This window comes from Perca fluviatilis, chromosome 7 (assembly GCF_010015445.1).
Source record: "Perca fluviatilis chromosome 7, GENO_Pfluv_1.0, whole genome shotgun sequence".
NCBI lineage: Eukaryota > Metazoa > Chordata > Actinopteri > Perciformes > Percidae > Perca > Perca fluviatilis.
Window position 1 is genome coordinate 25,891,937 of NC_053118.1, and position 23,621 is coordinate 25,915,557.

Consider the following 23,621-nt stretch of genomic DNA (forward strand, 5'->3'; position numbering starts at 1 on the left):
TCGCAGTGAAGGTTGTGGCAGAGTTTTTCCAGGAAGCGGAGGACGTAAGTGACACTGCTGACTGTGGGCAGGGTCAGGGTGTGCTGCTGCTGGTCAAAGCAGGCTAGACAGGGCAAACAGGGGCAAAGGACAGAGGATCAAATTCTGTTCAATATAGTATACAGACTTTTGTTTTACATGGGAAAACATGGCAAAAGAAACATGTTTGCTGATGTGAAAGTGAGCTTTTATACAAATTTGATGTTATATAAACTTTATTTCAGACCCAGGGGGATCCATATCACAATAAAAAACACAGAGAATATAACATAAAATACAAAAATACAAAACCTTCCACAATGTTCAGTGTCTGACATACAGACATGTTCGCCAATGGTTTCAGTCTGGAAGAAAATCTGACACAACTGCGTACAGGGTTAGCCAAAACAGTGATCAAGTCATTTTCTGACTCAGATACCCTACGAATAAATCTATACATCAGGTTACGTAAAACAGCAGAGCAGGTAGGTACCCCGACACTGACAAACATATGGCTTGCACTGGAGCTTCTTGGAGCTCTCAGCAGCAGCCTCATGCTGTCATCATAAGCCACAATGAGTTTTCTAATGCTGCCTTGCTTATAACGACACCACAGGTAGACAGTATACAAAGGTGTACAATACGCTCTGAAGAGTGAGATCTTCACAGATACAGAGCACATGCTAAACTTACGACACAGCATGTTCGCTTGAGCATACAGCTTCCGATGCTGCCTATAGATGTCCTTATCATCAGACAGGTCATTTGCAATAATATGGCCCAAATATGTAATCTCACTGCACACCCTGCAGTGCAGTGCCAGACAGCTAGAAGTCAGGGAAGGTTGACTGTCTTTTCTACTTCTAATAATCATGATCTTACTCTTTTTGGCATTGTATTTTATATCAAAATCAGCACCATACTGTGTGCATATTCTCAGAAGCTGTTGGAGACCAGCACTATATGGGCTAAAAATGACCAAATCATCTGCGTACATAAGGTGATTAATTAGTGAGTCACCAACCCTACAACCTGTACCACACGCATTTAAAATCAAAGACAAATCATTCAACATGTTACAATTACAACAGAAATAAATGCTCCATATGGCCTGGTCATTTTTTGGTGGGGGTTCTTTTAAAACAGCACTACATTCTGTTAATTGAACAAAGATGTGATCGCTACAATAAGTAAACAATAAAGCAAAATCCTCCTAAAATGCTGGTTCATGAAGACTTTCCACAGAAGCAGGAGAGCCATATTCCTTTTAATGAGAGTTTTAGCCCCACCTGAAATGACTTCGCCTCCTTGCCCAGACTTGAGGCAGGCAAAGACTGTGCCCTGGTTGTGCGAGGAGTCCACACAAGCCTGAACACACTGCTGAAGCACGGAGGAGGCCCGGCCTGGCCCAAAGTGGTCCGGGAGCTGCTGAATACGCCGCAGGTCCAAATGGGGTCCCACTTTGCCGTACTTGTTTAGGTACACACAAACTAGTGGGGAAAGCAACAAGCAGAGGAGTCAATTTAAAAAAATATGTCTTATTTGATCAACACAATGTTACACAATTGTAATTTAATTTAAAAAAGGGACCACTATGTCTATTTTAAACCTTGTATGCATGTATTTACCACTTTCTCTCAGATTCTGCTGCAAACGCAGCACAAAAGGCAGTGAGAGTGTGTGTGATTGTGACAGCATGACAGACGCACTGAACATCCCAGACAGCTATAGCCTTCAATATATGTATGTCCAGGTCTGAGGACATTGTGTACCTGTGGGGGCCTGTAGTGCAGAGTTGGGGATGGTAGCATTGTCCAGAGGCACAGTGCTGGTGTCGGGCTCTGGAGTGCTGCTGGTGGGAGACGTGGGGACTGGATTAGGTACCACGCGTGGTTTTCTCTGGATACAAACACACACATTTAGACATGTTACAGCATTTGTCTCTCTGTGGGTTCCTTACTGTCACTACATTTGATGTACTGATTTGAACGGTTCATAATACTGCATCAAATGGGACACTTGTTGCTCTTTGTTAATATTTTCATATTTGAACTCTTAAAATAAAGTACCTTCCTGTAAATGTAACATGGTGTAAGATTGGAAAACAAAAGGAAAATTCATGACTCTGCCAAGTAATTCCATTCATCTCTCTTCAGTACATTATTGGGACCTGATGAGTGAAGCTACTTGCTTTGCTAGCATACAACAGTTGGACAATCACTGTGTTTTTTAACCGTTGTTGCCTCTTAAATGAAAACAAGCTCTCTCTGCCTCCCTTAAAAATGTCAACAAACAGGATGGTATTTATACATTTTAACCCAAGACAGCCATCATGACAAATAGATCCTTTTTCCATTTGCTTAGTATTTTGAAACATATTCTCTTGATGGGTCATCCAGTCTAACTTGTCAGAAAGGTATTAAGTAATAACAGAGATGAGAGCAGGATGCAGCAGAGCAAAAATAAATATAACAAGCAGCGGATGTAATTTCAAAACAATAGTTATTTTTGTTTCATTTTTTTTAACTGGGCTAGTTTCGGACTAAACAACTTCTCTAAGTAAAGAAGTTGATGTATGAGGTGTTCCAATAAGTTCCCTCCTCGTTCAGCCAAATGCTATAATGTGATATTCTGTGGTTCAGTGATGCCTGTGTTAATGTGTCTGTAACTGGATGGCTACCTTGCTGCCAGGCTTGGGCCCTCTTTTCTTTGGGATCTTGATAGGTTCTGCCGGAGTCTGGGCCTGCTGCAGAGCTATCCTCTGTGCCCAGTTGGCTGGCAGTCTGCCTCGGGTCCGCCCTGGGCCTGTCACTGGCCGTCCTGGGCCAGCCATGGCATCTTCCAGCCAGCCAGCTCTTTTTGCCCAGCCCAACTGCAAACCAAGAGCAAAGGAGACAAAGAGTAATGTGGGGTAACTCTTGATTCTATGACACTCTACAATGATAATGCTCCTCCAACAGAGAACAAGACCAAAAAGATGCCCTGTGTTACACAGAAATAAGCACTCATTTTGAGACGTCAGTCAACTCATTTTAATTTACCTGAAATAATATTTAGCCATGTAAATACAGTAGTTTGGTTTTAGTTCCTTGGTTTTGACTTATGTGCCCCGGAGATTTCTGCTGACACCCCAATACACTGGAATAGAATTCTGTCTGTGATGCTCGCAGCATTAAAAAAATTCAACGGCAACATGCTGTGTTTCCGCATGCCGCCGCTGCTATATTATTGCCGTAGCTGCTTTAGAATTTTAGGAAATGTCATGAAGTTGTAATTACACAACTCAAAAAAGAAGGACGAAAGCCTGTAGCTTGGAAAATAGCGTTATGGGTACTGAATTTGATGAATTTACTGTTAATCAGACCCCAGATGAGACAAAATGCTAACGTTAGCAAACACTGTGGCCCGTCAGCCTCACTCCCCGCTGCAGAAGACGTATTCACGCACCGGTACGGTGGAAGAGGCAGAAATATTGACACAGATATCACAAAACCTGGGAAAATAAAACTCAAACTATCTGCATGGCGAAACACCATTAGATATAAATGAGAAGATATGTTTTTGTAATTTGTAAACTAAACGTGCAATTAAAGGCTGCAATTAAATCGTCTGTCCCTGATGATATCTCTAAACCACTTCATGCCTACCTTACTGCCAGGCTTGGGCCCTCGTTTCTTGGGGATCTTGATGGGCTCCAGGCCTTTGCCTGGCTGGATACTCTGTGGTCCCAACACTGAGCCCTTCTGATTCCAGGGCCCTGTCAACTTGGTTTTCCTGCGGCCTGGCTTGCGTCCTCTCTGACCTGGAGGTCTGCCCACTGTGGGCGTGGGGTGCATGGCTGGGCTCTCCACACTCCCGTCTGTCAATGCCCCAAGGCTCTTAGGCAACACAACTGCATGGGCAAGGATGTAGAGATACACACAAAAAAGGGGAGTTGAGTAAAAAGCTGTGGCAAAACAGGGAAAAATAACTAGTGATGCACCGAAATGAAAATTCTTGGCCGAAACCGAAAACCGAAAAAAGAGGAAACCAAGACCGAAAACCGAAACCGAAACACCGAAAGAAATTAAGCCAATTATTAGTACCATTGCATTTATGGCTATGACTGTGTACCAACTTTACTAAAATCAAGGCATTGCAATTGTATAAATTAATATTAAAGTTTAATTAAAAAAATATCTAGCAGAAATATGGCTACAATCTGATAGTCACATACAGTATACAGTAGCCTAAGAACAGAATAGCTTACCTATTGTTATTATTATTATTATTATTATTATTAATTGAGGCACTTTCTTGCAGGATTTCACTGAACATATCAGACAACGAGGGTGCATGCCCCTCATCTGGTGCAGCGAGACAAGTCTTTGTTTCTGCGCTCTGATCTCCTCCTGCGCTGGGGGCGCCGTTCGTCTCCGTCTCCACGCGGGTTCTCCGCATCCATCGCGGCCTGGATCATTTTGCGGCGCCCTGCTTTATTTCCGCATCCAAGTAATGGTCTTTATAACGCGGATCAAGTACAGTGGCGATGAAGTGCAGAGGATCCGAACAGATCTCACTGGAAACGCGTGTGCTGACAGACTCTAAGAGCGTACTTTACATTGTTTTCACCGCGTGGTCAGTCTCAACCTCTTTGCTTAGGAGACGCTTTGCAGGTGGAACGGATCGGTACTGACACACGCGGCAGGTGCGCGTTTTCTGTTTGCGTCATCACAACATTTTCGGCCGTATTGTTTCGGTGATAAAGGTATTTCGGCCGAAAACCGAAAATGCCCTTTTGGGCCATTTTCGGCCGAAAATTTTCGGTGGCCGAATATTCGGTGCATCCCTAAAAATAACTAAATAACAATTATAGCTCCAGGCTTCCCATTTAATCAGAGGGGGGGTACAAATGACTTAATAATGTTTGAACAGTCAGAGTAGTTATTTTCTCATTAATTGCATTTGCATTTGAGTTTAGAAAAATATTTCTCCACCAATGTGAGTATTTAGTCTGAAATCTAGACTCCATATTGTGGTTATGTGATGTAAATGACAACAGATATAATTGAGAAACAGATATAGGTTCAATCGAAATCAACTACACCACACACTTGCCATGTAACATGCACATGAGACCAACACAAAGCAGAATACGTCTGACCACACACACATCCAAGAAGCCTTTACGCTGTTGACTACAATGTCCCTGTTTGACTCTAGCTGCTGCCAACCCAAAAAGTTGTAACACACACACACACACACACACACACACACACACACACACACACACACACACACACACACACACACACACACACACACACACACACACACACACACACACACACACACACAGCATGTGGCTCATCAGGTATTAGTATTACTCACCTAGGCTTTAAACACATTTCTCAAATGCTGAACAAGTAATGTACCACTTCATTTTCAAAATCTGTAGCATCAAATGTTTAAAAATTCCCAAATATTTCAGTTATGTTTAATGCAGAACCAAATCCAGACTGTTCATATTACCTGAGCTCAAAGTTTCTGACAGCAGCACAACAGCAGAGAAGGCAAACCATTCTTGGCAAAACTTTTTTTTTTTCTCACTTGAACTTCTTTCCTTAGTTATAAGCCTGAGGACAGCACACTACACCTCACAGTCTGGAGAGTGTTTCACAGTGAGAGAGTGAACAGTTAGAGAGAAGTAAAGAGGGTGAGAGGTTACATTAAGAAATGCATGCTCCAGTTCGCTTCAGAAGACTGCTCTTTGTGAATTTTTGACCTTCCAGTGAACTAAGAGGATTTAGTTGGCTCCTCCCCACATATAAATAAGGTCACAAAACTTAAGACTCTTGAGAAATTCACTGCAATATGATGTCTCTTCATGGTAGTCAGATTAAGGTAGGGGAAATAATAGATGTCTACAACATCTAATTAATCATTTTATCATGTTATACAAAAATACCCTGCAAATGGTAATCATGGTACTTTCATCCCGCAATATTAAAGGTTGCTTCATCCACATTACAAAAAAATGTATAACAAAACTTGTCAATACAAACGAATTATTAAACAAAATGAATTTTGTTTGCAGTACTCAAAGCATAGGGTGACAGGGTTAATCTGAGGGACCGATATCTAAAAAACCTGAGCAAATAAAGCCTAACCATCTGCATGGCCAAATAACAGTAAAGGTTAGCAAGAGAGCATATGTATCATTAAGGTGGTCAACAAAATGTCAGTTTGTTGTATTGTGAAATCAGAAAAAAAGCCACTACCTGCATAAACTGTGATACATTACAACCAGCAAAAGATGAAGCAGAGGAAAAACAAGGACTGAAAGATATCAGGCAAGAGGTGAAGGGGAAAGAAAGAACAGAAGTGATCAAAGAGGATTTTTTTTTGGTCTACCTTCGACTCCCTGCTGGCTAGAATAAAAAGAAGAAACGTGTGACTACCTTAAAAGCCTAGGAATAAACCCTAATAAAGAAGCAAGCTGCTGACAGCTGTGAGACGGTCTTAAAATTTATCTCTCCCACTCCCACCCATGAACGCACACCCTTCCTTTCTTGACGGGAAGCATTTCAGAATTCACAAACCACTGAGGGAACATGAGCACGTTAAAAATCATTTAGGGCTGGGCCTATATTAAACGCATAGAAAGAACCAAATAAGCCATGTACTTTATATAAGCCAACACAGCTGGCAAAACTTCAAGAATGTGTGCATGAAAAAACAAACACACAGAAGAAAGAACCACAGTATAGCCAGGATAGTTGGCTTCACATGCACCTGCAAGCCCCCCCCACACACACACAACCAACCAAGGACACATTTACGAGAAGAGCGGCCACATTCATTAACACAAGTCTAGGCCCGTGGGGCTGTATTTATTAAACACACTTTAACACGGGCACATCAATCAATGCAAAGCTCACTCTGCAGGCTCCTGCGACTTTTCATAGGGGAGCCACTGTGAAGCTAAGAAAATAACAAGACACCTGATTGATCCTGAACAGATTGGACCAATCCTAGATAAAATGTTTAAAAGGTTTAAAGAGCTTGAGGTTACATGTTCATTGATCAATGGCACTGTTTGTAAATACAGCTAAACGCGTAACCAGCAAAGCTTTTTTTTTTTCCTCTCCCGCGAGTGCACCGAGTTCACTGAGTTCACAAAGCCACCACTGCCAGCTTCACATTACAAGAAGATAACTTCCCACAAGATTTCTATCTATCGCTCCGACTGCATTTCTGTAATTTCATTCATCTTTACTCACCTCTTGTGCCCAAACAAATGTGAAAAGTTTGTGGTTGTCTGCACAGCTGTCCTGAGATTCACCCTCTCCTCCTGCCCCGTCCTCCTCTCCCACTATTCCTCTGCGTTGCTCCTCCTTTCTTTTTCCTCGCTCCTTTCTCGTCTTCTCTCCTCCCACCATCTGCTGACACTGTAAACAATCTACCTCTCACAGCATACATCTGTCTTTTCCCTTCCTTTCTATCCCCTCTCTTAACTCGTTTCTCTCCGAGGTGTCTAATCAGACGCTGTTAGCCAGGGTGCCAACGAGAGGCCTGTGGAGGGGCACCCAGGCCCGTTTCAACCACGTCATTGCCCGACTCTGCCAACTGGGGGAGTGCCAGGCCTTCATAAAACACTAGCAGGCTACAAAGGCATGTCCTGCCTCCCCATATCCCTGCTTCCTTCTCCACTCCTTTAGATACTGTAGATTCTACAGTTCTAAAGTACAGCTGACCCTGGGGCTGATAACCCTTGTATCTACTTCATCTTTTTAGGTTTTCCTGTATAACAAATTGCTTCCTCTGGTTCTTTATGTTGAGAAAGTAAACATGGCTACAACTTCTGAAATGCTCCAGCTTAAAGAGAAACTGACTGGTGACAAGAAATGTCCTCGTTTGCTGAATGGAAAAACAAAAAAACAGTGCATCGTGTAGTTCTGTTCACCGTCAGATTGTGTCACAAACGCAGGCAAAACCACAGACGTGCCTGTTTTAACATTTTACAAACTAAAAGAAGTCACTTTTGCAAACACAGTTCAAAAGTTACGTGGAGATTCAAAACTATCAGGATTTAAAAACAGCAAACTCATGTTGATGACTTGATCAACTGTGTTGCTAATGATGCCTTCAGGCGGATGATGTACTTACATCACACTGCAGTGAACAGTGTTGCACCAACCAAACCCACAAATACCATGAAAAGTAATGGGAAAACTCCAGAAGAATATGTTGATGAAATATGCTGATTATTGCGGTGAGCAGTTCTTAAAGGTCCCATGACATGGTGCTCTTTGGATGCTTTTATATAGACCTTAGTGGTCCCCTAATACTGTATCTGAAGTCTCTTTCCCGAAATTCAGCCTTGGTGCAGAATTACAGCCACTAGAGCCAGTCCCACAATGAGCTTTCCTTAGGATGTGCCATTTCTGTGTCTGTAGCTAATGAGGAGGAGAGAGGGCCTTGACCAACTGCCACTTTGCTTGTTTGAAAGCCAATAATGTCTTGCTCTTTCTCATGGGTGGGCCAAATTCTCTGGGTCGGCAAAGCAGAGAAAGGGGAGGTGCTCCTTATGACCTCATAGGGAGCAGATTCCAGTTTGGCCCATCTGAGCTTTCATTTTCTCAAAGGCAGAGCAGGATACCCAGGGCTCAGTTTACACCTATCACCATTTCTAGCCACTGGGGGACCATAGGCAGGCTGGGGGAACTCATATTAATGTTAAAAAACCTCATAAAGTGAAACTTTCATGCTATAGGACCTTTAAAGTTAAAAGCAAAGCAGACAAAAAGTAAAGAAAAGAAAAGAAACTACCACTCAAGGTTGTCCTAAAATAAGCACCACAAAAGTGCTTGTTATGCACTGGATTTTCTGTATAAATGGGTCTCAGATTTTATCAGTATGAATGATAAAATACAGTGGGTGGACATAAAACAAAAGCAACATCTTTACAGTGTACTGCAATCCAACACAAACAGTAGATAGGAGATAAATTATACCCTTATGAAGGTTATAAAGTTACATTTTTGTTGGGACTTTGTTGGGTCGTGGATGTGTTAATCACATTCTAATTATTACAATTTGGGTACAATATAATAAATATGAATATGTCTGGCAAAGTGGCATAATGTAATGTGTGCCCACTCCCGTTGTTAAAGGACCTGCACACTGACACAGGTAATTTCAGTTACCCTCATTGATTGGATCTCTGCTCTGGTCAAAGTCGGTCGGCGATATGGAGGGAATTTTTTGTGGTCGCCGATCTCGACATACCAACAAGAAGGATACAAGTGTAAGTTGTAACTGGAGAGAGAGAGGGACATGTCAAGAAGCCCATTTTAGCACACTTCCACTATCCTGAAAAGTCGTCCAATCAGGCGAATAAGTGAAAACGCCTGCGTAGGTGTACCAATAGTGTAAGTGGCTTTAAAGGGTCAGTTCATCCAAACTACTCACCTACTCTAGTGTTCTCTAGCAATGTAGATATATTTGGTTTTACGTGTTGAGATTTTAAAACTAAATCTCTCTCTGGTGTTTCTGCCTTCTTAACAATATAGTGGAGGTGAAAAATGACATGTGACACCCTTTTCATGAACCCCTACTGTTATGGTCCAGACCTTTGGTGCCAGGCGGCTGAAGGTTGTCTCCAGTGAGGGCGCACCAGCCTACAGGGAAGATGTCTCGCGAGTCATAGCGGCAGTAGTAGTCAAAGGCTCCCCGCCAGCCATCAAAGGTGACCAGCACCTCGACACCACGCAGTGCACCCACTGTCGCCGGGCAGATAAAGTGGGGATTTTTACGGTCCACCGCCTCCAGCTTCATGCCTATCTGGAAAGAGTTCTGCTCCGGGGCGGGAGGCTCCTGCTGGGAAACATGGAGAGAAAGAAAGGAAGTCAGCAATGAAGTTGGCACGTGAGAGTATCTGTGTATTCATTTGTACCGTGAAAGCAAAGTTAAATCAACCAAATGCTGGTGGATTTTTGTTATAGGTGTAAAGTTTTCTTTTACCGGACATTATCAGTTATCTTGTGTTGATCTTGGTCAGTATGGTAAATAAACATGCTTGTTTTCTCAATGATATACGACAGAAACTAGTTTTCCGGTAAACCTTGTGAGCCTTGTACAGGTACCTTGTGAAATATGCGAGAGGGTGCCATCTCAGCTCCATTTAGTGTTTTCAGAAGGAACATGGGCCAAGAGGACGCATTGAGACGGAAACCTAAAGAAGAGGAGAATTGTTGTTATAACTACGCCAGCTTCAGACTCAAGGGTTGTGTGATGACCATGGTGATGTTGAAGTAGACAAAATAATGGTAAAAGACATCTGAAGACGCCACCTTGGCTCTGAGAAATTCTGATGAGTTTTCACCATATTTTGACATTTCATAGACCTAACCATTAATAAAGACTAGCAGATGAATGAATAATGAAAAGAATAGTTAGTTGCAGCCCTAAAACAGTCAACAACACTTTGTGATAACAGTCAATAGTCAGACTTTTATCCAATGGGTATTCAATACGGGCATTTCCTGGGTAGGAGGCTTTCTAAGCTGTGTCAAGAAGCTATTCATAGGCACTGACATTGAGGGCCAGATGTACGTACATTTGCGAATGTAGCGTTATCAGCACCATGGCTAACCCGCAGAAAGCGCACGCTGTGATACTTCAGCTCACTTCCTATTTACCAAACCTGCAGTTCATCGTGTAATCAGCGCCTTTCTCCGCCCACTATACCGTAAATTGCGCGCATCTTTCTACCATGGATCAGCCACCAAGTCAGTCAAAACAGCAAAAACAAAGATTTAGCGATAACAAAGTTGATCTGCTTGTTCATGAGGTAACAGCTTAATGCGTGTTATTTTGGCATTAGTGGTGGGGAAATGTATGTACTGACTAGTGCGCTGTTACAAAGCGTTGTACTGGTGCTATGATACGGCTGAGTGCAGACTGCGATATTCCCACTGCTGATGCTATGACTGTTTGAAATTATCCTGATGCCAATATTTGTAATGTAGTGAGGAGTTTAACAACTGTTGGAATGGAATGTGAACACTGAGTCGGAGATTCAATGTCATCTTTTATTTCTTCCAGTAACTGTAATATTGCATGGCTGCTTAATCTGTAATGCTTAATGATTTTGTGTTCACTCAACTGAAAAAGTGAGACACTTGTGGCAAAAATCCTTTTAGCTCGTCTCCTTAGCCTATGTCTTTGTCTTGCTCGGATTACTGCTGCCATTTCACCAGGAGGCATATGCGAGGAAACCCGCTTTCTCTGCTTCCCCTCCCATCTCTTTATGGGAAACTCCCACTTTCCCCTTCACCCTCCCATGAATGCATATGCATGACACGGAAAAGCGCAATTTGCCATTTTCAGTCCCCGCGACAGGCAGTCTGCGCTTTTACCTCAGTGTGGCCTGTTTGTACATACCTCGCCATGCTTTTACATGCACATTGTGAAACAAATATGCCTGAAGTGGGCGCAAAAGCGTTAGTACATCTGGCCCTCAGTGCTGTAAGCCACTGACACCTAGTGGACCAAAATGAAAAGGGAGAAAAGCTACTGTGTCAGTAGAAAACCTTGGTGATCGTCCTTACCAAGTGGTGGCTGCAGCATGCCTCCGTTCTTTTCACAGTTGCCAATTGGCTGGATCTCTGAGGAGTCCACGAGGCGCCAGAAGTCGTTCTTGTTATCAGACCCGTCCAAGCGCAGCCGCAGCCGCGAGCCTGTCAGGCCCACCACTGTGGCGATGCAGGTGGACGTTGTGTTTCGCGGGTCCTGGGCCTCCAGCTTCATCCCTGCTTTGAACTCGTTAAGTGGAGGTGTGAGGCTCTAGATGGTGACGACAGACAAGTGTTAGGTGGAGAGTGGCAACATAATATCAGCAGAGCAGAAATAATTTTGTGTAATTAAATCATCTAAAAAGAGATGCTTACAAATAGGTTTGATAAAGACAGTTGAAAGTGGACCTTTCAATCTTGCTCACCTGTCTGAAGCAAGCAGAGGGTGCAGCGGTGGCACCTGTCTCTTTCAGGTATTTCTCCCAACTAAAATGTCCTGTAGAAGAACACAAGGAGCAACAGGAAATTAAAAAATAAATCGCTAGTTTATACCACTAACAAGGCTCAAAATAGCACCACACTTCCAAGGTAGCATAATGAGGCTACATGTAAAACGAAGCACTGAGAACTTTGTAATTGTTTATTAAAAAGATAGTTCATAAAGACATTGCCTTCGGGTATACAGGCAGGCGCCATCTTGGGAAAACAATCATGACCAGTCAAACCACGAATGCCCTGCTAGAGCTACGTTACTGGTTACTGGTTGCACGGCGTTCGTGGTCCGACTGCCTGTATATCTGAAGGTAATGTCTTTATAAACTATCGTTTTAATAAACTGTCTGTACAATTACAAAGTTTTCAATGCTTCGGTTTACATGTAGGGACCCTCATTATGCTGCCGTGGAAGTGTGGGGCTATTTTGAGCCTTGTTAGTGGTATAAAATAGCGATTTATTTTTACTCTACCAGTGCCCGGAAGCCTAGTGTTAAGCTAATCAGTGGTTTGCGCTAGCTTGTTTCAAGCTAGAAACACATTTGAATACCATCAAAACATATCCCGGAATAGCCGGAATTGTCCTTTAAAGAAAGAGGTGCTCCTACAGAGCATGTCATACAGAGGGTGAATACAGGTGAAGAAGCCAAGGGCAGTATGAGAAAAATAGTGTTTTTAACATTAAAGCATGTAAACATGTTCTAGTACAAGTATTATCCTGAAAATGCTATATGACAGTTGCCCTTTAAGCTGTGTTTTTACAGTTGTGGAAAGTTTTTATAAATGTATAAAATTATAAGTATAAGTATTTATTCATTTTGAGTTGAATTTTACATGTTTTGTGGGCCCCAAAACAAAACAACAAAGACACACACAAGGCTTAAAATCTATTATCAACATTTATAGCAACCTTTGTCTTGATGATTAATGAAACAACACTGAGCCAAATCCTTGGGCACTGTTTCATTTTGGAATTGCCCAAAACTGATCTCATATAATCACTGGCTACTGTGGGTTATTTACCTTGGTACTGTGAGGGCACCCGGGAGGGCCGTCCACTCCGGGCATGCTTGATCCTTCTGGCATCTTTCCACTCTATAGCTAGAGGAGCCAAGAACGACAGAATAAGCTCTCAAGCACGGGTGATTTCACATCAGTCAGTACCTTGCAATGCCTGCTACACTGAGTGCTCCAAACATTGTCAGGGATTACAAGACTATCACAAGGTAATATATAAATCTGCTTGCACAGTAAAAAAACTAAAAAATTGGTTTGAATGAACTCAAACTTTAATGCGCCATACTTGTAGCTTTACCTGAAAGCTACAATGAATACTTGTTTGTTACAAATCATACTGAGAACACGGCATAATAATGTCTTACCTTTCTGTGGCACGGGTTTCCTCATGCTCCAACAATACTGACCAAGCTCACAACACAACAGTGGCCTCCACTCTAAAGACAAGAAAAAAAGCCACACAAGTAGCTGTTACAGCTGTGTGAACCATAAAAACACAGCTGTGTCAAATAAAGATCATAATTTGGTGACTCGTTTGTCGTTACTGTGACAAATTAATTTATCAAATTATTGCTTAAATATAATCAGATATAAGATACCTCGAGTTAGGAGAAATGTAAAATATTAATAAAATAAAATATTTGCATTCGATGCAATTGTGCAGCCCTAAAAACAAGGTACGAGCATCACAGAATTTAAATGAATGTATTTAAAAGGACCATACTCCCTTTAAACCTTGATGACCCACTTGTATGTCAGTCATTACAAGCATTTTATGACGGACAAGAATTTTGGGGAAATGTGTTTAATATTATGCACAAGACATCTAGAATATTTTCATTTGATGGAATAGTGCAGCTATAGAACACAGAGTCTAATATTTCATTCAGTATAACATAATATAGTATAAACAAAGAGCTGGAACAAGCTGAAAAAGAATGATGCTGTCAGACAGTATGGATTTCTCCAACCTTAAATCTACTTAAGGGCCATGCTGTTTAGGGTTGTTCTGAAAGCTCCCTAAAACTGGCATCAGAGACCCAGCAGGCTTTAATGTTGTTTATGGTTATATCTAAAAGGGTTATTTTGAGAGAATGGAAATCTATCTCCCCTCCTTGTTGCTCAATTATATGGTTTCTTTTTATATCTGGAGGGAATTAGGTACTCAGCATCGGACTATAAATTTGTTATGATTTGGGGTCCCTTTGTAGATTATATAAGACAGTGAATCGACTCGCCTGTAAATAAGTAGTGTTTGCTGATTTATGTGCCCCTCGGGTGTGGCTTAAAGGGATAGTTTTTTTTTTAGGTGGGGTTGAATGGGGTGCTTATCCATAGTCAGCTAATGTATTTAGGCCACCTAAAAAAAACAAAAATCTGTTTAAGTGTACATAAGCTGTATTTAGAATATTTTTACCACTTTACCTTGGTAATTTTAATATCCATGTCTGTTGTCCATCAAAGCCAGTTTCGACAACTTGTGGACTCATTCAATCTGACTCAGTCTGTAACTGGTCCCACACACAATCGTGGTCATACACTGGATCTTGTTTTATCATTAGGTTTTCCTGTTTTAAATATTGAGCTGGATGTTGCTAGTCTATCGGACCATAAACCTGTGATTTTTAATGCATCACTTTCTAGAGCTCGGCAATATATTGATATTGTATCGATATCGTGATATGAGACTAGACATCTTACATTTTGGATATCGAAATATGGCAAAAGTGTTGTCTTCTCCTGGTTTTAAAGGCTGCATTACAGTAAAGTTATGTCATTTTCTGAACTTACCAGACTGTTCTAGCTGTTCTATTATTTCCCTTTACCCACTTAGTCATTATATCCACATTACTGATCATTATTGATCAAAAATCTCATTGTGTAAATATTTTTGTGAAAGCACCAGTAGTCAACATTACAATATCGTTGCGGTATCGATAACGAGGTATTTGGTCAAAAATATTGTGATATTTGATTTTCTCCATATTGCCAAGCCCTATCACTTTCTAATCCATTACCTAAACCTTGCTTGTCAGATCGCTACATCCGAGCATTGAACCCGTCCACTGCTAGGCAATTTTCTGATGCTTTCATAACTTGTCCTTTTGCTAGCCCTACAGAGATATCCTCCGCCTCTCTGTCTACAGATTAGCTAGTTACTCGCAGCGTTTCCCACACATAGACTAATGTGTGGCGGTGCGCCACACTATCAACACTGGCCGCCGCACATTGCATTATTAATAATTTATTTTTTTAAACGCTATTTAAAAACACGTTTCCGCTGCATTTCTTTTCCCTGCTCTCCTCCGTCTCTCTGTCACTTGTGTCTCACACACACACACGGCAAAATTCACAAGTTCACGAAAAGTTGGTATATATCTCAACACCTTTACACAATCACACAGTCACAATCACCGACCCGACACTTAGCAAACAAGCGATTGCGCCTGCTTTAGAAAGTTAACTAGTCGCAAGTTTGCGGTAAAATGCAGTTGGATTGTCGAGGTCAAAACACTATATGTAGCAGCTGTGAATCAAATAATCGTATTATGTATATAATATGAATAAGTTTATGTCATTTTTTACTCTTACACTGAATGTTTGCTGCTTCGATCCATGAGTATTGAAAAGTATTTTCCGCAACTGAAAAAGGCATGTATTGAGAATGAGGACCAGACTGAACCGGAGGTATCAGTCTGAAACAGAGCTCAACAGTCTGACCAGTGGAATTAGTTATGTTATTAATTTGTTTACAATATTATCAGGCTTCAAACAGTGAAAGACCGGGTCAGGGAGAGAAAGAGATAGATTCGTTAGGCATAAAAGTAGGAGAGGAGGACAGCTTTCAACAGCATGATCCTCCTCAGTTTTTGTTACTTGATTGTTAAGACAATTGTTTTGAGCTTTTTTTATCAACTAGGTTGACACTATCAGATCTTGTATTTCACCTACTGATCATGACCCTTCTAATCCTATGGCCTGCTTCTCTGAATTGTTTTGTGCCTGTGGCCCTGTCAGCACTGATGGATATTGTATCACACATGAAACCTATTAATCGTCAGACATTATCCCCTCTCGTCTTTTGAAAGAGGTATTTGATACTATTGGTCCCAGCCTCTTGTCTGTAATAAATAGCTCTCTTATGAATGGCACAGTCCCATCTAGCTTTAAACATGCTGCGGTTCAGCCTCTAATTAAAAAACCCAACCTTGACCCTACTGATTGTAACAGCTTTAGGCCTATTTCTAAATTACTTTTTATGTCAAAGACTTTGGAGAAGGTTGTTCTCGCTCAGCTCTCTTCATTTTTAAGTGAAAATAATGTCTTGGACAATTTTCAGTCTGGTTTCAGAGTACACCATAGCACAGAAACAGCACATCTTAAAGTGCTAAATGATTTGTTGCTGTTGGTTGTCAAAAATTTTTTTTTTTTTTTTTTTTTTTTTTTTTTTTTTTTTTTTTGTTTTTCATGCCATCTTGTTGGATCGCCTTCAGTATAGGGTAGGGATCCAGGCTGTTGCTCTACAGTGGTTCAACTCTTATTTAAAAAAATAGAACATTTTCTGTTGAAATTGGAAATATCTCCTCCTCTTCGGCAGCGATTACATGCGGTGTACCTCACGGTTTGATTTTAGGGCCAATTTTATTCGCTTTGTACATGCTCCCATTGGGCTCCATTCTTCACAAACATATCTTATCACTGTTATGCTGATGACACACAGCTGTACCTGCCTCTAAAAACAGGTCATACCAACTCTTTAAAGTCCTTTTTTCACTGCCTGAAAGACATTAAGTGCTGGATGGATTACAACTTTCTCCAACTTAATGAGAGTAAGACGGAAGTCATGTTGTTTGGTCCCCCAAATTCAGTTGACGAACTTTCGAAATATTTGGGGACTTTAGCCTCAAGTGTGCGCCCTTTAGCAAGAAATCAGTTTCATCTTTGACCCAGCATTAAAATTTGACAACAAAAGTTCTGTTGTCAAATGTAGCTTTTTTCATCTCAGGACTATTGCTAAACTAAAATCCTTCCTCCGTCGTAAGGACTTGGAGACTGTTATTCATGCTCTTATTTTGTCTCGTATGGACTACTGCAATTCCTTGTATTCTGAGATTTTCCAAATCATCTTTATCACGCCTGCACCTTGTCCAGAATGCGGCTGCTAGATTGTTAACTGGTACCAGAAGGAGGGACCATATCTCCCCGATATTGGCTTCTCTTCACTGGTTACCGGTCAAATAAAGAATCAATTTTAAGGTAATGTTACCTGTTTTTAAGGCATTACAGGGATCGGCCCCTTTATGTATTACTTATCTCCTTACCCTACATCACTCCTCCAGGAAACTAAGATTGTCTAATCAGTTCCTTTTAGTTATTCCAGTCTCGGATGAAAACAAAGGATGATCGTGCCTTCTCTGTTGTGGCCCCGAGACTTCCCATTCATATATTAGGTCCTCCTCTACTGCCGATATCTTTAAGTCTTGTCTTAAAACACATTTTTATTCTTTGGCGTATGATTTAGTTTAGGAACATTTGTATAGAAGTGTGTTGTTGTATGATGTTCATTGTGTCTATATTTTTATTGTATTCCTTTGTTTTTATAGCATAATAAAACTTTGTACAGCAATTTGTTCAGCCTAGATTGGTTTCAAATGTGCTCTATAAATAGACTTGACTTGACTTACCTTGCCATCAGACAGCCCTTTCCGAAGGGGAACTGAATCCAGACTCCTTTGACAAAAACCGTACATTTACCTAGCAGAACAGGGGAGTTTCTGGTTTACCGCTGCCTCCATCAGTTAGTGAGTTAGTGTTATTGTGTGACTTTTTTTCCCTAATTAACCCTTTAATCCACTAAAGTCACACAATAACACAAACCTGTCAAGGCAGCCGTAGACCATGTTCAAGTCCTGTGTTCTGCAAGGTAAAATTGCTGTTTTTGTCAAAGTAGTCTGGTGGCTTTGAAGAAAGCATATAACAGCTTCAGTTCCCCATCAGAAAAGGGCCCCTGATAAGTACCTCATACAACCCCACTTCAAAAAACAAAAGGGGGGCATACACTTTATGGTAAGGGGGTTAACAACACGGTAATAAAGAGTGGAAGAGTTAACTCAAATAACTGATCACATTTGGACCCAAGGTTAGGCTACCACATGTTAACTGTACTGTGTTTCAAAGGGAAACCAGCCAGTTGCCCTCGTTAGCTTTGCAGCACACAGGACTTCTCTCCAGGCAGGGGGTCGTCATGGGAGGCAACCAAAGGCAAGTTCAACAAAGAGGCCCGAGCTCATGCCAACAATGTACTACATATGGATTTAATTAGCTTTTTTTCCACACTTAAAGTTAAAAATACATTAAAGCCCCTTGCAGTACTAACTGCATATGCAGGCAGCAAATTATATAAACAGAGTGCACACAATATAAGAAACACCCCTCAGTATAAAGCAAAACAATTAAACAGCTCAGCACAAACTACAGCCTAGAATTAACACCTCTCTTAAAATTCTGTCAATATCACTCAGCTCCAATTGCTATTATTGTTATTCCACACATCAATTAAACATTACCATGCAATAATATCATAAGAAATTAAAACATATTGCCTTTGTTTAAGGAAAACGTTGCTTTACAGTGCTGAATGTTCACAAAATGTCTTGTCAATCAGTGAACAGGGGTTTAGAGAAGGGCAGCATGTTTTCAGGTTCAATGACTTCTCCTGTAACCCAAACCCTGGGAAAACCAACATTACCAACCAGACACAACATCCAGGTCAACAGGTCAGACTGGTGCTTCAGCTGGTTGTTTCTCCAGTCCCACGTGAGATTTATTAAAATAATATAAATCCAAATAATCAAAATTTCCGATTAGATGGAGAGTTTATGATACGATAGGACTGCAGTGACAGACAATATGCAAAAGCTTTTTCTTTTCTTTTTAACATGCACAAATTATAACGTGAGGAATCAAATACGACTTAGTAACGTTGCACAGCGTCACTTGCTTAACCATCTGCCAAATATTTGAATTTGCCGAGAAAAAACACACAGCTTTATTGTGAGAGCAGTAGTAAATTAACGTCAACTGTTAGCTCGCATAGAAAAAACACGTAAAAGAGCAATGACACAGGACCCACATGGTAACTTAAATAGGATGCTGTTGTTATAAACATACCCACCTTATAACTTCATAACCGTTTAGCGGCGTTTCTCCTCCCCGGATGATTTCCTTTTCAATGGAAGTGCGCCTTTTTCTTCCGCCAAGGGGGGTGGCGTCCAAATTAAAGCGGCCCGGTCCCTGCTCTTCCGTCTGGGAAAGTGACAGTTGGACTGACATTAGAGAGCTCAGCAGGTACAGTCTCCTCCTGTTGCTAACCCAGCAAGTGTTTACAACTCAACGCCCAGCTAGTACCACTTCTCTGACATCTACACGGGACACCGTTTCCATTCATAGCCAAAAATATCGCGTATCACATTGCCGAAATGTGTTGAGCTCCTTTCAAAACACAAAGCCAACACATGGGACCACCTCCCCTCCGCCGCGGTCTCGTGTGCTATATTTGCATGCGCGCTAGATGCTCATTTATGTGACAGTATCGCCAATTGTGTTATTCAGGAGTTAACGCTACACTGACGGTAGCCTCTAGGGTATGAATAAAATAAAAACAACACTGAATCAAAACCAAACACGCATGCAGCCGTGCAGACACCACTTCCAGCATGCTATGCTACGCACGGCTAAACAGAGACATGCCCACTGCCCGGGATGCTAGCTTAGCATGCTAGGTGGCTTGCTAGTCGTTGACCTGATTATAAATATTAGCATTAGCGAAACGGGAGCACACCAGCACTCAGAGGCCAGTCTGTGGTAATCTGGGCTCAACATTGAAGCCGAGCCTAATAGGCGACGTTGCTCGGCGTATCCAGAGATGTTTACCTTGCTTTTTAACGTGTGTGTTTGTTTCTGATGTGGATTTAGCGCTTGTCCGCCATTTTTTTCCTACACGATGAGGAGGGGGTGTTTTGCCAACATTTGTTGTTGGGCAGTCAGTCAAGCTGGCTGGAGGATGGATAAAGGGCGTAACAACGACCCCTGGCGGCCACAAGTTTTCAAGCATGGAAGGAATTTATTTTATGAAATGTAAAAAAAATTATAATAATTTTTTATATATATATATTCTTATCCAGTTTAAGCCCCAGGGTAAACGACAAACATAATTTAATAATAATAAAGAAGAAAAAAGATAAACAAATCTTTTATCTGGTAGGCATACCTAGCTAAAATGAATGCAGTCTAATATAAAAAACATGCGTGCAATAAATTCTACCTTCATGAAGGTTATGTTGTCTTTCAAAGGTTTGTTATTTTGGATGCTGCAATTTGACTATATATATATATGCTGTATTTTGGCAATTGAGTGTGTGTATACATGTATAAAATACATACATACACATATATATATATATATATATATATATATATATATATATATATATATATATATTGTGTGTGTATTTTATACATGTATACACTCACTCAGTTGCCAAAATACAGCATCCAAAAATAAAGTTATCGACACCTAAAAAACATTATGACCTGCATTAAGGTGGGATTTATTGCAGGCCTGTTGTAATAGACTGCATTCATTTTAGCTAAGTGTGCCTAATAAACTGGCAACTGAGTGTGTATGTATTATACGTACAGCATACAGCCTGCTTATCAATTGAATAATATCTAGTCTAATGCCTATTGCAAAAAATGTGCTTTATATTATATATCCCATTCAAACAATTTCCAGTCCTCCAACAAGCACTGCTGAGATTGCTAAATTGCTTGTAAGAATGCTGCAGAAATTGAGTTTCTGTTTGAGTGTAGCTCTTGAATTTAAAATAAGGTCTCATTAATAATAAGCAGTCATTTTATCGCACAGTGTTGTAAACCGTGATCATTAATTTATTGCAAGAATATTAAAAGAAAAAAAAATAAGAGTGGAAGTTTAGTAAACACTATTATTGAAGCATTACTTACTGCTGTACAGACTACAGAGTACTGCTCTAGTTTAATTTAAACTGTGCTCTAGTTTTGGGTGTTTGACTAAGAATGTGGGGTATTTGCCTTTAGGCATAACATGAATAAAATGTGATTATCAGTGAACACAAAGCTTAATATATTAACCACTATTTGTTCCAGTTGGGATTATTATAACATTCTGAACAGAATCATGGCCACGTCAAAATGTACCGGTGTAAATGGAGAAATTTAATAACTTAAACATAACAAAATCTACACTCCCAGAGTGAAATCAGAGCAAAATATCACTGAAATACAGTATGCCTGCAGTAGTGTAATAAACCTGGCACAGTACAATATCTCTAAAGATATTCCAGATAAATTGTGTAGGTGTGAAAATTAGAAATAGGGGCCATTTGGTAATGTCATGCGAATTACGTCTGGGTAGCAACTGTAACTGTGTGATTTGGAAAAACACCCAGCAGTTCAATTGTGTGTAATGGTCACCTGGCAGCACTGCTAATGCCCATTTCAGCCTACGCTGGGCAGGCCATGGCCCAGTGGCCCCCTGCATCCCAGGCAATTATGTTTGGTTTCACACGGTGAAAAAGGGTTAATTGGCAGTGCCCACGCGCCTGATTGGACCTGTTTCACGCCTGTCAGCCTTCATCGCATCAAAGGAAGCCCCAGTCTACCAGGCACCATTATTACAACACACAAACACACACACATACACAAACCTCATGCACATGCACTGTACACAAACTCTGTACTTAAATCAAATGTTCTCATGATTGTACATACGAGGTGAAATAAACACACATGCACATAACCGGCACACACAGTATGAACACACACACATGAAATAAAATACAACATACACCTACAGGAACACACTCATACAAAAATATTAAGTAGTCATCGTCCTCATGCAGAGACATAAGGTTTTTCACAGTCATTATGCAAATCCCTTTCTGGATGATCCAAACTAATATCACTAGGGGTCAGTGTTGTTTTATATAAAACAGGGCCACATAATTCTGCCACTTTCCTCTCCCAACATTCATTTCATGATAATTATGTGCTTTTCTCTGAGCACAGCACAGTAACATTTTTAATTTTCACTGCTCACTATCCTCTTTAAACTCTGACTTTTATTCTAATGATGATTATGGATTTTATTTCTTTTCAAGGAATATCTTTTTCAATTGTATGTAAAAATCCTTTGGTTTACTTTCCTTTTAGTAATACAGCTCTGTGTTAGATGTATTCGAGGACTAATTGTATTCTAGTTTCTATGTCTCCGTATTATAGGCAAACCGAGTGCTATGCAGTGAAGCCAGGCCTATGTATATGGTGTGCCTGTCTATTTGTCAGGATCTCCATGTGGTTCCAGTTTTTTCATTACTAAGGCTTTAACCACTGAGCTACCAGCAGTCTATGAAAGTTCATCAGCCATTATACAAGCCAGTTTGACTAGCAAATAAAAACAGTGACAATGTGTCCCAACCAACGGTCAACTTTGGTATAAACACTTTCCCAAGGTTCAACACATTGTATACACAAAACACATTAGTACATACAATTCTGAGTCTTGCTAAATGTTTTCATTAAAGAAAAACTCATGATTGAAGTGAGTGGAAGTCTTTTGGTACATAATAACTTAATGTATTTACAGTATCAAATCTTCACTGATCCAATAAAATCACTATAAACAAAGAACAGCACTTATAAGGAAATGATAAGTTTCAATTTAGTTTCAGAGTTACATATAACACAAATACACAAAGAGCCTGTAAATGTACAATTTCAAGACAGACCTTTTGTGTCAATGCAAATTAGTGTTTTCTCTTCTCGCTTGGCAGCGGTATCAGTTTTTGGTCTGTTTGAAATGTCTTACATGCTCTTTTCATTTTATCGCACTAATTGAATCTGGCTCTCTTAGCTCGCGATGTGTTTTTGGATTTCAGAACATGTTGCTGTAGGTGTCCACTAGCCAATGGCATTGCTCCACCGCCGTGGTCTGTTTCTACACACACACACACACACACACACACACACACACACACACACACACACACACACACACAGACAGTACAGCAAGGATCTTTTCCCACTGTGCCTCCTTGTCACTTTCAGCACTCTGGCACGCTCCAACAAAGTCGCCCCTCTCACACATACACAAATACCCCGACACACACAGGCATAAATAGACACGCACGCACACATATGTGCACATGTACACACAGTGAGTGTCAGATTGCGTGTTCCTTCCCGACTGTGCCTCAGAGGACTCTGCGCGTGTTCCACAGACGAGGAGACGGAGACACACACACACACACACACACACACACACACACACACACACACACACACACACACACACACACACACACACACACACACACACACACACACACACACACACACACACACACTTCCCATCTCTGCTGGCATCCTGGGAGGGACGTGCAAGGGAGAGAGCAAGAGCATATGTTGGATAGACGTTTGTTAAGGGGGGATATTTCT

General features: G+C 40.9%; 1 protein-coding gene across 3 annotated transcripts in view; it reads right to left on the bottom strand.

Moving 5' to 3' along the window:
- LOC120562094 (polycomb protein SCMH1) overlaps positions 1–23,621 on the bottom strand; it is a 76,216-nt gene that overhangs the window by 7,387 nt on the left and 45,208 nt on the right. The window contains exons 1-13 of one of the 3 annotated variants that reach the window (XM_039805567.1): positions 20,019–20,114; positions 19,261–19,391; positions 13,451–13,522; positions 13,092–13,169; positions 12,002–12,072; positions 11,613–11,847; positions 10,146–10,234; positions 9,633–9,876; positions 3,666–3,910; positions 2,699–2,890; positions 1,791–1,917; positions 1,308–1,508; positions 1–103 (exon numbers count right to left, since the gene is read on the bottom strand). The exon at positions 1–103 is cut by the window's left edge and continues 68 nt beyond it. In XM_039805567.1, the coding sequence (XP_039661501.1) occupies positions 1–103; positions 1,308–1,508; positions 1,791–1,917; positions 2,699–2,890; positions 3,666–3,910; positions 9,633–9,876; positions 10,146–10,234; positions 11,613–11,847; positions 12,002–12,072; positions 13,092–13,169; positions 13,451–13,475 (1,610 nt within the window). In that variant the 5' untranslated portion in view covers positions 13,476–13,522; positions 19,261–19,391; positions 20,019–20,114. Of the gene's footprint in view, positions 104–1,307; positions 1,509–1,790; positions 1,918–2,698; positions 2,891–3,665; positions 3,911–9,632; positions 9,880–10,145; positions 10,235–11,612; positions 11,848–12,001; positions 12,073–13,091; positions 13,170–13,450; positions 13,523–19,260; positions 19,392–20,018; positions 20,115–23,621 lie in introns of those variants that run through there. The other 2 variants (XM_039805565.1, XM_039805566.1) reach the window with 2 other exon arrangements.